This window comes from Delphinapterus leucas, chromosome 20, assembly GCF_059928025.1.
Source record: "Delphinapterus leucas isolate spDelLeu-1000000601 "Yukka" chromosome 20, BTC_Dleu_Yukka2, whole genome shotgun sequence".
Classification (NCBI taxonomy): Eukaryota; Metazoa; Chordata; class Mammalia; order Artiodactyla; family Monodontidae; genus Delphinapterus; species Delphinapterus leucas.
Window position 1 is genome coordinate 59,279,330 of NC_143148.1, and position 12,731 is coordinate 59,292,060.

The following is a 12,731-nucleotide window of genomic DNA, read 5'->3' on the forward strand; positions in this document are numbered from 1 at the left end:
GCCCTCACGGCAAAGGAAAGCGCTGATGGGGAAGGGGCCAAGGCGCCTGGATTTCAAGGAGGGGTCACAGCCCACGCGCTGCCCTGCGGGGGAGGTTTGGCTTCACACGCCTCCAGGTTGTTTCTGCTTCTTGTTTCTCTCTCTCTTTTTTTAAATAACCACCATGTATTAATTTTGGAACGAGAAACAAAAAACCATCCAGCGCCATGTGGAGTTCAGGGGAGAGTGTGGCAAAGAGCACGACGTGGAGACACACTTCGCGCTACAGCCCGTCTCACCCCCACCTTGGCCTCCGGCCCGCAGCCCGGTGACACTAGGCGGAGCCGGGACGGCGTGGCCGCTCCCCGGACTCCCTCTGCAGAGCCCCCAACAATCCCCGAGGGACATGCCCACACTCCACCTCACCCCACCAGTGACCCCCGCCCCATGGAGGGTGGGGACTCACCGTGAACACGAGCGAGGGCACGGGCGTCAGCAGCTGTGGGTGGATCATGGAGAGAATGGAGGGCAGGTGGCCCTCCCTGGCGCCCACGAAGAACAGCCTGCGGACAGAGGGGAAGGCGGTCGGCCTTGGCCGAGGGACCCAGGCAGGTGGGGAGCGGAGGGGGCCTGTGCTGAGGACCGGGCTCCCTGCCGTGGGCCTTGGTGTCCCCCACGGAGCCAGCTGGCAAGGGGCCCTGTCACCTCCAGCCCCCCGCAGGGCTCACGTGAACCCACGAGAGAGCCTGGACGGACACAGCAGTTGTGTCACCTCTGGGCAGGAACGTGCGTTATTTCTGTGTCACTTGAATGTTTTGACAGCTATGTTATTACTCAAAGTAACAAAAAATAGAGCTCTCCGAGAGCACGCGAGAAAGCCACACGTAGCAGCTCCCCACGCGCAGCCCCGCCCGCTCCCCCGCTCTGCCGCCAGAGCCTGAGTGAGCGAGGGCGGCGGCCCTGGCGGGGCTCACCTGGAAGACGTGAAGAGGGACCCGTTGACGGAGCCAAAGCAGGACAGACCCACGAAGACGGGGATGATCCAGGACATGACGCCCAGGTGGTAGTTCCCAAAGTCCTAGACGGACGCTGAGCGTGAGCCCTGCCCCGTGACGCCCCGACTGCCCCACCTGGCCGTCCGCAGGCTCCTCACCGCCCCCCACCCCCGGGCTGGCCCACACACAATCCCCTCCCCGAGGGCTCAGTATTTATTCGGAACGTGGGACAGGCCTCTGAGGTGGGGCTGGAGGTCCGTAATGGACTCAGCCCCTCGGCTCTAAGAGCGACCATCACTGGAACCACCACAGACGTGCCAACTTAAAACTGTCCAGGGTGGTCTGGGCACCAGTGCTGCTAAAGCTCCCTGTGGCCCCCACATACAGCCAGCGCCCTGCACCCGCTGGCAGGCTTGGTAAAGCACCAGCTCAACCCCTCTGAGTAGGCGCACACTTTGCAGACGAGGGGCCCGGCCCGCTTCTCATCGTGGGCTCGGAGGGCCGCGGCCGGCTCTTAGCGGCAGGTGGCATCTTACCACAGCCACAGCCTCCGACGTGAGCATCTGCTCAGGGGACAGCGTGGTGAAGTAGGCCAGGTTCGTCAGCACGTACACCAGGGTGACGATGGGGAGGGAGATGATGATGGCCAGGGGCAGGTTTCTGCAAGGACCGGGCGGGCACATCACCAAAATGAAGCCCACCACGGGGCCGGGCCCGCCCCTCGCTGCAGGGGAAGCGGCACGTGACCAGCAAGTGGCTGGAAGGTGGCGCTTGGGGCAGGGCAGCTGTGCAAACCTGGGCCAGCGACTCAACCCTGCCGGCCTCCACGCCCCCATCTGTGAAATGGGCTTCCTGCCCATTCTGAGGACGAACCTTCTTCTAGATCACACGGCCCCCATGATCCTGACCCCAGGGGCCCTCCCGGAAGGCCATGCACGGCTTTTGTCGGGGGCTGGGCTGAGCCCAAGGATGGGCTCTTGGACAGAACCAGGCTTCTTCCTTCTCTCAGGTGAAAATGATAAAAACACGCGTCTCCGTTCGCATACATACCTGTAGGGATTAATCATCTCCTCTGTGACAAAATTCAAGTAATTCCTAGAATTGAGAGAGCAGACTTTTATTATACGTTCCTCCCGCAGTCATCGGGAAGAAAGAATGCAGGTTCCACGGGGAGTCCGACCTGGCTGCCCTGGGCCGGTGGAGAGGGGACGCCCACACCCCCAGGGACACTCACTCCCTCCTGGTGAGCAGCGGGGGCCATGGGGGCGCCTCCTGAGATGGCGATGGTCCTGCCCCTCCCCAGCGCCATCCCCCCTGGGAAGCAGCACCGTCCCTGAGGTGTCAGCAGAGGTTTATCTCGGGGCCCCATTCTCGGGGGCAGGACACGAGCCGAGAACAGCACTGCTACGAGGGCCCCTCTGTGCTTCCTCGGGAAGCATGGGGTTTCCTGCCCCCGCCCCGTAGAATTGCCCGTGGATGGCCAAGAGGTGTGGATTTCTGGACACTTTGGGGTCTGGCACGTGTGCCCCAGGGCCCGGATGTTCTAGAACCTACCATCCCCCGTAGGCAAAGAGGCCGCTGTACAGCGCCAGCACGATGTTCCCCACGTCCACTTTGGTGCCTTCAAACGAGGACTTGGGGTCCAGATTGGATATGTTACCTGGCAGGGGCCAAACAGACAGATAGGGATTCTGGGTTAGAAATCGTGGCACGGAGGCCAAGCCACAAGTTCCGCAATGTTCCTGGATCAAAATACAGTAATAGACAAAAATGCAACAGATTAAATGCACCTGTGAGCCCCCAGACTCCCAGGGGCCGGGGCAGGCAGGCAGGGTGAGTGCAGTTCGGCTAGGTCTGAGGCCCCTGGCCCCGCCCACTCGAGATGGGGAGGGCAGCTCTGCAGACCCCCGGCCGGGCGGACACCCAGAGCCCATCTGTGCCTGTGGGACAGGATGCCTGGGACGGGCGGGCACCGGGGTGGGTCTGCCTTGCCTGGGCTGCAGGGCGCTGGGCGCCTCAGAGGACGCTCCCTGCAGATCTCAAGATGCGGCCCAGTCAGGGCACCTGGGCTGCGTCTCCACTCTCCCCCTTAGTGTTGGGAGCCCAGAGCTGCTAAGCGTAAGCCAGCCTTCTCGTCTGGGCACACGAGCTCCCAAAGACGACCTGGACCCGCCCTGGGACGCGGCTGCACCCGAGGGGCTGCAGCTGGTGAGGGACGGTGGGCTCAGCTCTGTTCCCTAACCCAGATGGACGTACTGGGCTCTTGGACACAGGGGGTCGGCTTCTCTGCTGACCATTTCCACCCTGAATGGCCCCAGGCGTCCTGGGCTTGTGGCCGTTATCGCTCCAACCTCTGCCCCTGCCTTCACTGGCACCTCTGCTGTGGCTCCTCTTGTGACCCAAAAGGACACCTGTCATTGGACTTAGGGCCCCCCTAACCCAGGATGATCTCAGCTCCATCTTTTCCTTAATTACACATATAGAGACCCTTTTCCTGAATAAGGCCACATCCACCGATTCCATTGGACATGTTTTGGGGGCCACCACTCAATCCAGTATGGTAGACGTGAAATGTGGGGGCCTTAGAAGGGTCCCTGGCTACTAGGACAGTGTCTGGCCCTTTCTGAGGCTGTTACACCATCTGTGAAATGGCCCCATAACACCCAGGCCCAGAAAGACTCGCTCCATAAGGAGGGACCAGCCTGCCAGCCAGGTGCCGACGGACACGGGCAGGGGCTCGGCCAGACTCCACGGGGTTTTCGTTCCTGGCTCCCCGGCTCTGGGTGCGGCCGTGACACAGGCCCCATGGCTCTGGATATGAGGGTCTGTGCCCCGTGCTGCTGAGAAGCACATGGTCCAGGACCCGAGGGACCAGGCTGAGACGTGACCCTGGGGCTGCTACATGGATCACTGCCGCCCGTGGCTGGAGGATCTGCAGGTCCCTCGGGGGACGGGGGGATGGGGGGGATGGAGGACGCCATGCCTTCCACAAGGGCGATGGCCTTGGTCACCCCAGGAACACAACACGGTGATGGTATGAGGAGGTCGAAAAGCGGACCCGTGGCAGGGAGGCTCCCATAAAACCCCGTCATTCTACCCAGCCAACACCGCGGGGGGAGGGGAGGGACCCCAAGTTCCTTTCTGGGTCCAGATGCCCTGGATGCCTGGACTCTGCCCTGTAGGTGTGCTCAGGCGTGAGCTGGGAGAAGGACTTAGGACGCAGGAGGTCCCTTCCGCTCCCCAGATGAGGCCACGGTCTCATGATGAGAAAAGGCTCCAGGGAGGCTGGCACCTCACCCAGCCCGCCACCCACACGTGGATCTGTGTTGGAGGCCCGGGTCCTGAGACCGCCTGGTCACAGGGTGGTCAGCAGGCTGGTGGGCGGGGGCAGTGCAGAGAGCCGGCTCAGGACAGGGCACCCCAGCACAGCACCCAGGGCCTGGCTGCTCCCCATGGAATGTTCTGGAATGTGCCTTCCTTTACATCTGTGGGGAGGGGGAGGGGCATCTGTCCCACAAGTTGGGGAAGCTGAGGCTCAGGCCACCTGCCCACAGACCTGGGTCTGGCCTCCTGAGCAGGCAGCCGCTCCCAGACGCTGCAGCTGCTCCCGCGACCCCAGGTCTCCAGAAGACCCTGCACCCCTACAGGGTGTTGCTGCTGCCCGTCAGGGTCTTGCAACTACTTCTGGAACATTAAAGGCCTTTCACAGCAAGGGCTCCTTACAAGTAAGGCACTTGTGATTTTCTCCTCAATCTGCACCATTTCCCCATCAGGACATACTTCGATCTCCTGCTTGTGCTTCAAGGGGAACTGCTTTTCGCACATGCTGGAAGATAGATCTTGGTGCAGCCATTAAAACTGGCTCCCAGGACTTCCCTGGTGGTGCAGTGGTTAAGAATCCGCCTGCCAATGCAGGGGACACGGCTTCGAGCCCTGGTTCGGGAAGATCCCACATGCCGCGGAGCAACTAAGCCCGTGCACCACAACTACTGAAGCCTGCACGCCTAGAACCCATGCTCCGCAACAAGAGAAGCCACCGCGATGAGAAACCTGCGCACCTCAACAAAGAGTAGCCCCCCGCCCGCCACACTAGCTGTTCTGGCCCAAACGCAGACTGAAGACTCTCACGGGCTCCACTGGGGGCCTCAGTAGGACAGGTGTGGCCAGGCCGTCCTGCTGGGAGCTCTCTTGGTTATCCGGGGCCTCATTCCCTGTCTACAAAGCACCCGAATGCCCTGGAGGAAAGTGGGCATCCAGGTGCACAGAGGCCAGCACACCCCCTGCTTCTCTCCTGGCACGGTGGTGCGGGGGGGAGGGGGTTGAGGGGGAGCTCCGCCAGGAATGTGGCTGCTTTGGGCTCCGATCCGCCACTGCGAGTCCCTCTGTGCTGCCCCCTCCCTGTCACCTCCCTCCTGCCGACAGTCAGCGCCCGATTGGGTGCACACGTGGGCCCCCTCGGCAGAACTCCTGGGTCTGTCCAGCCTCCGTCTGAGCTGGAGGGCCGCCTGGATCAGACCCGCAGCCGGGCTGGGCACCCGACCAAACACTGGCCGAGTTCTGCCCTCCTCTCCACGGGCGCCTTGGAATGGGCGCCGGGCCTGCTGGCTCTGCACGGCACTTGGCCCCGGGACCCCCAGGACAGGCACGGCTCGGGGGAGCCCGCCCGGGGACAGTGGCTCCGCCTGCCCGCGCCGCCCGGGCATCCTGTTGGGGCTGGAGCCCTCACAGCAGGTGGGCTTGCAGAGGTCTGGAGAGCTGGGGGGGCGTGCGCGGCACCTGCCTGGTAGTCTCCAGAGCAGTAAAAGAAGCAAGGGAGGCAGCCACACCCCGTGAAATGATGTGTGTCCGCAGCCGCTTGGTGCCTGGCGGCCACCGCAGGGGACACACAAGAAAACCCCCTGGGAGGGCAGATCAGGGCAGATCCCAGACCCCGCACGGTGGTCTCAGCCACCCACCGGCCCCAGCAACCAGGGGACATGCGGTGATGGGAGACACTTGGGATTGTCACGGCTGGGGGCGTCATCCAGTGGGTGGAGTCTGGGTGATGCGAATACCCGGCAACACACGAGACGGCCAACACAGCAAACAGTGCCGGGCGGGATCCCGCTATAGACGGTGCTGGCAGGTGCGTGGCTCATGTCCTCGGCCGTCCCCCCAGTGGACCCCAAACCGGGATGCCATCCTTGTTAAAAACACAGAGCTCCAGATGCCGGCCAGACACGGGATGGATGACCTCGTTAACACCCCACCCACGCCCATGACCGCCGAGCTCCCCACTCCAGCTCTGTCCTCATGGGGCCCCCAGGCCCACAGAAGGCAGGCAGGCAGAAAAGTCATCACGATGGACAGGTGGGGGAGCGCAGGCCCTCCCGCAGGGGCTGGGGGTGTGGGTCCCCTGGGCCACCCCGTCTCTGGGGCTTCTCGGCAGGCCTCAACGCCGCCTCTAACTCGCTGCTCACCCAGAAGGTGGTGCCACCTGGGGTGGGTCCCGCCCCGCCCCGCCCCGCCCCGCCCCCAGGCTCACCCGCAGTACAGGCACAGGCAGGCCCCGAGGCCGCTTCATAGGGTCTGCCCATCTCAGAGGGCCGCGGGAAGGTGAAAACTAGCGCAGAGCCACATCCTGGGCTCTCTGGCAGCCTCGGGAACCAGGCTGGCTGGGGTGGGAGTGTTCACAAGGCCCCAGGAGCCGATTTCAGGGAAAGGAGCCCAGACCCCTGCGTCATGCAGACAGAGCCATGGCAACCCTCGACCTGGAGCTGTGCGCGTGGGGACGGGACCAGGAGCCCCGGGGGATGTGCCAGCCCCTCTGAATCAGAGGACAAGGGCTCCTCATGGTGTCTGCGTCCCCCCAAGATCCTGCCGGGCTTACGTCACACTCACCAAGGCTTGGCCTGGGCCCGGGCATGGGAACCCACAGTCTCTCAATGCCCAGCCTGGAGATGGCAGCTGGGGGCAAGCTGGAAAAATGCCAGAGCCTCAGGGTGACCAGGCCGTGCCCTGCCCAGTGCTCTCCCTCCTGCCTCTGCCCACGGGCACCCCTCTCAGGACGCTGACGCTGACTGTGAGAAAGTCATTCCCCGAACCAGGGTGGGCGGGTGTCCACTGTGCAGGAACCTTCCACCTGGTCCCTCCTGAACCCTCTGGGGTTCCACATAATGGTCGTGTATGTGGTGGAGCGCACTGCACAGGGTACCCCCAAAGTTCATGTCCCCCTGGAACCTCAGAAGGTGACCTGCTCTGGAAAAGGATCTTTGCAGATGTAATCAACGCAAGGATCTCAAGGTTGAGACCGTGGACGAGGGTGGGCCCTAATTCCCCGAGAGCGTCCTTATAAGACACAGAAACACGGGGGCCACGTGAGGACAGAGGCAGAGTGATGCAGCCACGAGCCCGGGAACCACTGGAGCTGGAAGAGGCAAGGACGCTCCTCCCTCCAGGTTCCAGAGGGAGCTCGGCCTGGTTTTGGACTGCCAGCCCCAAGACTGTGAGGGGGTAACTGCTGTCGTTTTAAGGCCCTGGTCTGTGTCCTGTGCTGTGGCTGGCCCACAACACTCCCGTTTCCGCTGTGCCTTCACAGGCATGGTCAGGACATGCCACAGCCATGGCCTTGGATCCCGCCTCACCATCACGGGCCAAGCGAGCAGGTGCTTGGCCGTGGGACTGAGCCCCATCTGAGAGTCAGCTCTGTAGGACCCCTGCCCTTAGCGGGTCTCCTGCTCCACCCAGAGACCAGGCACCCTTGGGAGGCTGCATCCCACAGCTGGCTTGCCGCGGGTCCCTCTTTCTTGTCTCCACACCCCGGGCTGAGCGCACGGTGTCTGGTGCCTATTCTCCGCTCTGCCTCGGGGGTGGTGGTGACGGTGCCCATTCACCGTGGCCAGCGTCTGTCTCTGGTGTCGTCCATCTTTTAAACTCCTGGAGGAGCTGACCCGGGGCCTCAGGATCAGCTTCAAGCCTCAAAGGACCCTCTCTGCACTGCACAGGCTGCAGAGACCCCTGGGCACAAAGTGTGCCCAGCACAGGGCTGTGTGGCTGCCGCCCCCGTCCTGCTGCGGCCCCGTCCGAGCAGCTGACCACCCAGGGCACGGGTGAGCAAGGTCGGCAGGGAGAGAGCCAACTTCCAGGCCTTTGGTCTCATCCCCGAGGGCAGCACAAGCAAAGCATGTGACTTCCCATCTGTGATGACTCTGGACTCGGAATCTGCACAGAGCCACGCAGGCTGATGGAAAGGTCTCAATTAAAAACAATCAAAGAGCACCCGGAGGGCTTCCCTGGTGGCGCAGCGGTTGACAGTCCGCCTGCCGATGCAGGGGGCGTGGGTTTGTGCCCCGGTCCGGGAAGATCCCATATGCCGCGGAGCGGCTGGGCCCGTGAGCCATGGCCGCTGAGCCTGCGCGTCCGGAGCCTGTGCTCCGCAACGGGAGAGGCCACAACAGTGAGAGGCCCGCGTATCACAAAAAAAAAAAAGAGCACCCAGAGGAAAGAGCCACCCGTGTCCAAGCCCTCCCGCGGTGGCTGAGGGGTGCCCATGTCTGCCGCGCGACCTGCTGCTCTGGGCATTGGGTGAGGAGCAGACTGGCCCGCCCTCCCCCTTGGCCCCGCCCCTGTCTCCTGGGGCACAGGTGACCGTGGGGAGAACTGAACCCCAGCCACGTGGCCCCCGTTACAGCACCCTGCGGTCCCGGCATGACCCTGAGCCCCTCTGAGACGGCCTCCATCACAGGGCCCCTAAGTCCTGCACTAGGGGAGGCCGAGCCCGGGCGCCCCCGAAATGTCTCCCCTCCCTGTGAGGACAACAGCCGGGCTCACAGGCCGCCCGAGCTGCCTGCCCACAACCTGAAGACAGTTTCAGGCGGCACCAAGGCCTGGGGCCGCTGTGGCTACTGTGGCCACTTCACACATGAGGACACCAAGGCTCTAGCAAGCGAAGGGCCCTGCTGAGACCCAGACCCTCCCAGCACGAGGGTCTCCTCCCTGCCCCCCAGTGCTCTGGCCACCTGGCTGGGCTGCCCAGGGCCTTCCCCACCAGCTTCGGACACCACCCTGGGACAGGACGCAGGGTGGGCCGTCCCTCGAGGGAGCTCTCGTCCCCGCACACAGTGCCCATCGTCACAGGCCTTGTGGGGTCATGACTGGACCCCGACCCTGCTACAAGCCGGGCAGGGTTGGGCCACCACTGCTCTGTGGCCTGGGGGCCCACTAACCTAAGAACTAAAACACACACTGTCAAGTGACTGCCAGCCGAGTCCCAGCCCTGCGGGCACGCTGGCCTTCACAGCTCCACCGGGGCCTCCCCACTGCCAGGATCCCCTTCGGCCCAGGTGGACCCCTGCCACCCCTGCCCTAGGTCACTCCATGGCAGTGCCCGGACACACATGATCAGCACAGGGGCCAGGAGCCTCCACGCCCAGGTCTCCCGGACACGGGGGCCTACGTCTCAGCGCCAGGTGATCTCGCAGGAACTGCCATGGAGGCCAGGGCCCGGGGCCAGGCCTGTCGGTCCCCCCTCCTGTGAGCTCCCCCAGGGGGCACCCTTAACCTGCAGGGTGACACCAGCTGCTCCAACTGCTCCAGGAGATGCCGGCCCGCCCACCGGAGGACACAGCCGAGCAAAACCACAACAGTCCCATTGTGTGTCCTCTAGGAGGGGCTGGGGCTCAAGGCACGAGCCTTCCCCACTCCCACCCTCCAGTCTCAGAATGGCCTGGCCTTGGGCCGTGGGCCTGCTGGGTGTTGTAGGTAAAGGGCCGACAGGGAGAAGTCAAAGCGGGCACGGAGTGCCCTCTGCCCACCGCTGTCACTCAGCCCTGGTCCTCGGGGCGCCCCCTCCACATCACGCGCCGGGCCTGCTTCTCTCTGCAGCCGCCCCTGGCCAAGCCTCCGCCACCCACACTTCATGGCCACCGGGCTCTGAAATGCCGGCCTGATTTCAGTGCCCCCCTCCTGAGAAGGCTGGGGGGAATCCAGAGGCCTCGCGTGGTGCCAGGCCCCGCATGCGTGCCTCCCCCGGCCTCCGGGCCACCTGAGCCCCTCCCCGGCCCTGCAGAGCCAGCCCTGGCCACACCAACTCTGAGCCTTCATCCAGCCGTCCCTCTGGCCCTCAGAAGGGCCTTCCTGATCGGGGCCGAGCCCTGCCTGCCCGTCTGCGAGTCTCCTGTGCACATGTTTGATGTCTGCACACCAGACACAGCGCGAGCCCTGGACGGCAGGGCCGAGTCCTCAACTGGGTCTCAGCACAGAGCCACACCCGGGGCCGCAGAAACTTCTGGTGAAGGTGGGCAGGACTGCCCACGAGTCTCACTGGCGACGAGGACGAGGCCTGGAACAGAGGCCTGGAACCTGGACCTGCCAGGCTCCACGCCCCAGCCCCTTCTGCAGCCCCCAGGCCCCTCTGGGCACCAGGCAGGCCAGGCGGGGCCAGGCACTGGTAAAGGGCAGAGACGGCGCGTGGGCGGGTCTGCGAGATGCGGGTCATGTCCTCCAGATGCACCGTGGCTCGCAGCCAATCTGGGCACCATCACGCTGAGCCCCTGCCCGAGGGGCCCTGGCCCTTCCGCCAACATTCAGCATGGGATCCTTGGGGCAGCCGCCCAAGGGGTAAGTCAGGCGACTCTCGTGGGGAAAGGGTTGTTTTCACAAAGTGTCCTCTACAAGGGAGGGCATCCATCTGGGAGGGAAACCAGCGGACAGGAATTTTGCAGACACTGCACTGCCTCCCAGGTTCAGAAAGGAATGGCTTCGGGGGGAGGACGTTTTCGATGGCAGTAGAATTATAAACACGTTATGTATTCAAGCTGAACAAAGGCGCTTTGCTATCCCTGCTGAAATTTGTTTTTACAAAACTCCGGCCCCCCTACCTTCTTCATCAGCCTGTAGCTAATCACACCAGCCAAGCAAAACCTTCACCAGCAAGTCCTCCTCAAATGACACTGAGCGTGCTCCCCAGCTAGACCGTCTGGTGGGCGCAGGATGGATTTTTCCTCCTACCCACTGGTTTCCACCCATAAGCTCTCAGTGGCGGGGAGTCCCTCAGCTCCCTTAGTGCTCCCGTCAGCACTCCTGGTACCTGGAACCCAGCCCGGCCGGGGTCCTCCAGACAAAGTCTTGTCTTTAGGAAGATGCTGGAACCCGAGATCCCAGGAAGCCAGGGGACACAGAGGCTGGTCTCCCCGCTCCCCGACACACGGGGCTACGGGGGTGGGGGTGGTGCTGCTCTGTGTCGTCACGGTGACCTCAGCCCCTACGAGACCACAGATCTGTGGCAGCCACGCACAAGGCTAGCGTGGGCCTGCCATCCAGCCATCCTGGAGAAGCCAGTACCTCCGTTCACCAAGAGACACCCTCGAGAATGTTCCCGACAGCATCCCTCTCAGTAGCCAGAAACGGGGAGGCTCCACCTGCCCACAGCATAAACTTTGCGGCACATTCACGAGAACGCAGCCCAGCGGGAAGACACACTGCCACCAAACGCCACTGCATCGGCGCCCATCATGGGAGGGGTCGGCATGGCGGGCAGCCATCCACAGGGCACGGGGACCCTGCTGGGGGCTGGGGGCACGTTCCCGTGTGGAAGATCCAGCGGCACCGGCAATAGCACCTCTCGGCCGTGCTGCTAATGCAGGAGGCGCGTCGCCAAGCTCTCCCCACGAACCACCGCCCACCCCGGTCACCACCAGGCCCACCCTGTGTGGGCAGGACAGGCGGACCTGTTTCTCCTGCTGCTCTGGGACGGACGACCCGCCAGGTGACGTGCAGCCCACCTAACTCAGTGTCAGTGCTTCTCCCGGGGCCGCGTGACGCGCCGACTCCAGTGACACCCGTTAGCTAAGGCGGTGGATTTGGGGCCGGGCGCTCAGAGACGGGGCCCCCTCCCCCTCCCCCCACACGCCCCCAGGCTCAGCAGGGCCTCCCGGGACAGCGGGGAGACCCCAGGGGCTGCACTCACCCTTCCCGATCTGGATGAAGCCGAGCAGGATGATCAAGGCCAGCGCCAGCAGTTTGGCCGCGGCGAAGGCGTCCTGGACGCGGGTGGCGGCCTTCACACTGTAACAGTTGACGGCCGTGAGCAGTACTGTGGAGACAGGGGCAGCGAGTGAGTCCCGCGGAAACGCGGGCAGAGGGGCTGGCGAGGAGAACCCCAGCCCTGAGGTCACAGGCTGAGAGACAGCTGTGAGCCCAGGTGCCCCCCAGGCTGCCAAAAAGGTCTTTTTGTCCTAATGAATGAATTTCAACACGTCACCGCCACCTGAGTCCCTCCTGCAGGAGCCCTCGAGGAGAGCGCTGTGCTCAGAGCAGGCTGAACGCCCACACTGCCATCTCGGGGGCGGGGGGGCGGGGGTGCTCAGTCACCTTTCTGCTCCCACCTGACACTTCAGCACAAGTGTCAGGCTCTCCCACAGGCACCCAAACTTCTCAAGGTGGGAACCCTCTCTTCAGAGGGTCCTCGTAGGATCCCACAGGGGCACAAGGGGTGCGGCATCAGCCTGACAAGCCTGGGGTGGGGGGGTCCACGGGGGCTGAAGGAGATGCACAGCCCAGGCTCCCAGTGGTGAGAATAGCAAACGAGCACGAACTCTGCGGCTGGTGTCACAGCAGATACTAAAGACCCAGACTCCACGCCAGTCACCACCACGGGGAGGGACAGGAGACACGGGGGGGCGGGCAGCTAAGCCAGGCTCCCCAAATGTGCCGACACACGCAGGCCCCGCCTGGGACCCCAGGGAGACCCTCCAAGTCCTGAGCAGAGGTGGAGGCAGC

At 63.8% G+C, this 12,731-nt stretch overlaps 1 protein-coding gene across 2 annotated transcripts in view; it reads right to left on the reverse strand.

Moving 5' to 3' along the window:
• The window catches only part of SLC7A5 (solute carrier family 7 member 5), a 32,694-nt gene that overhangs the window by 6,177 nt on the left and 13,786 nt on the right, over positions 1-12,731 (reverse strand). The window contains exons 2-7 of one of the 2 annotated variants that reach the window (XM_022582959.2): positions 11,920-12,045; positions 2,529-2,634; positions 2,025-2,069; positions 1,511-1,634; positions 954-1,057; positions 446-542 (exon numbers count right to left, since the gene is read on the reverse strand). In XM_022582959.2, coding sequence (XP_022438667.1) covers positions 446-542; positions 954-1,057; positions 1,511-1,634; positions 2,025-2,069; positions 2,529-2,634; positions 11,920-12,045 — 602 coding nt within the window. The remainder of the gene's footprint in view (positions 1-445; positions 543-953; positions 1,058-1,510; positions 1,635-2,024; positions 2,070-2,528; positions 2,635-11,919; positions 12,046-12,731) is intronic. The other variant, XM_022582960.3, reaches the window with a different exon arrangement.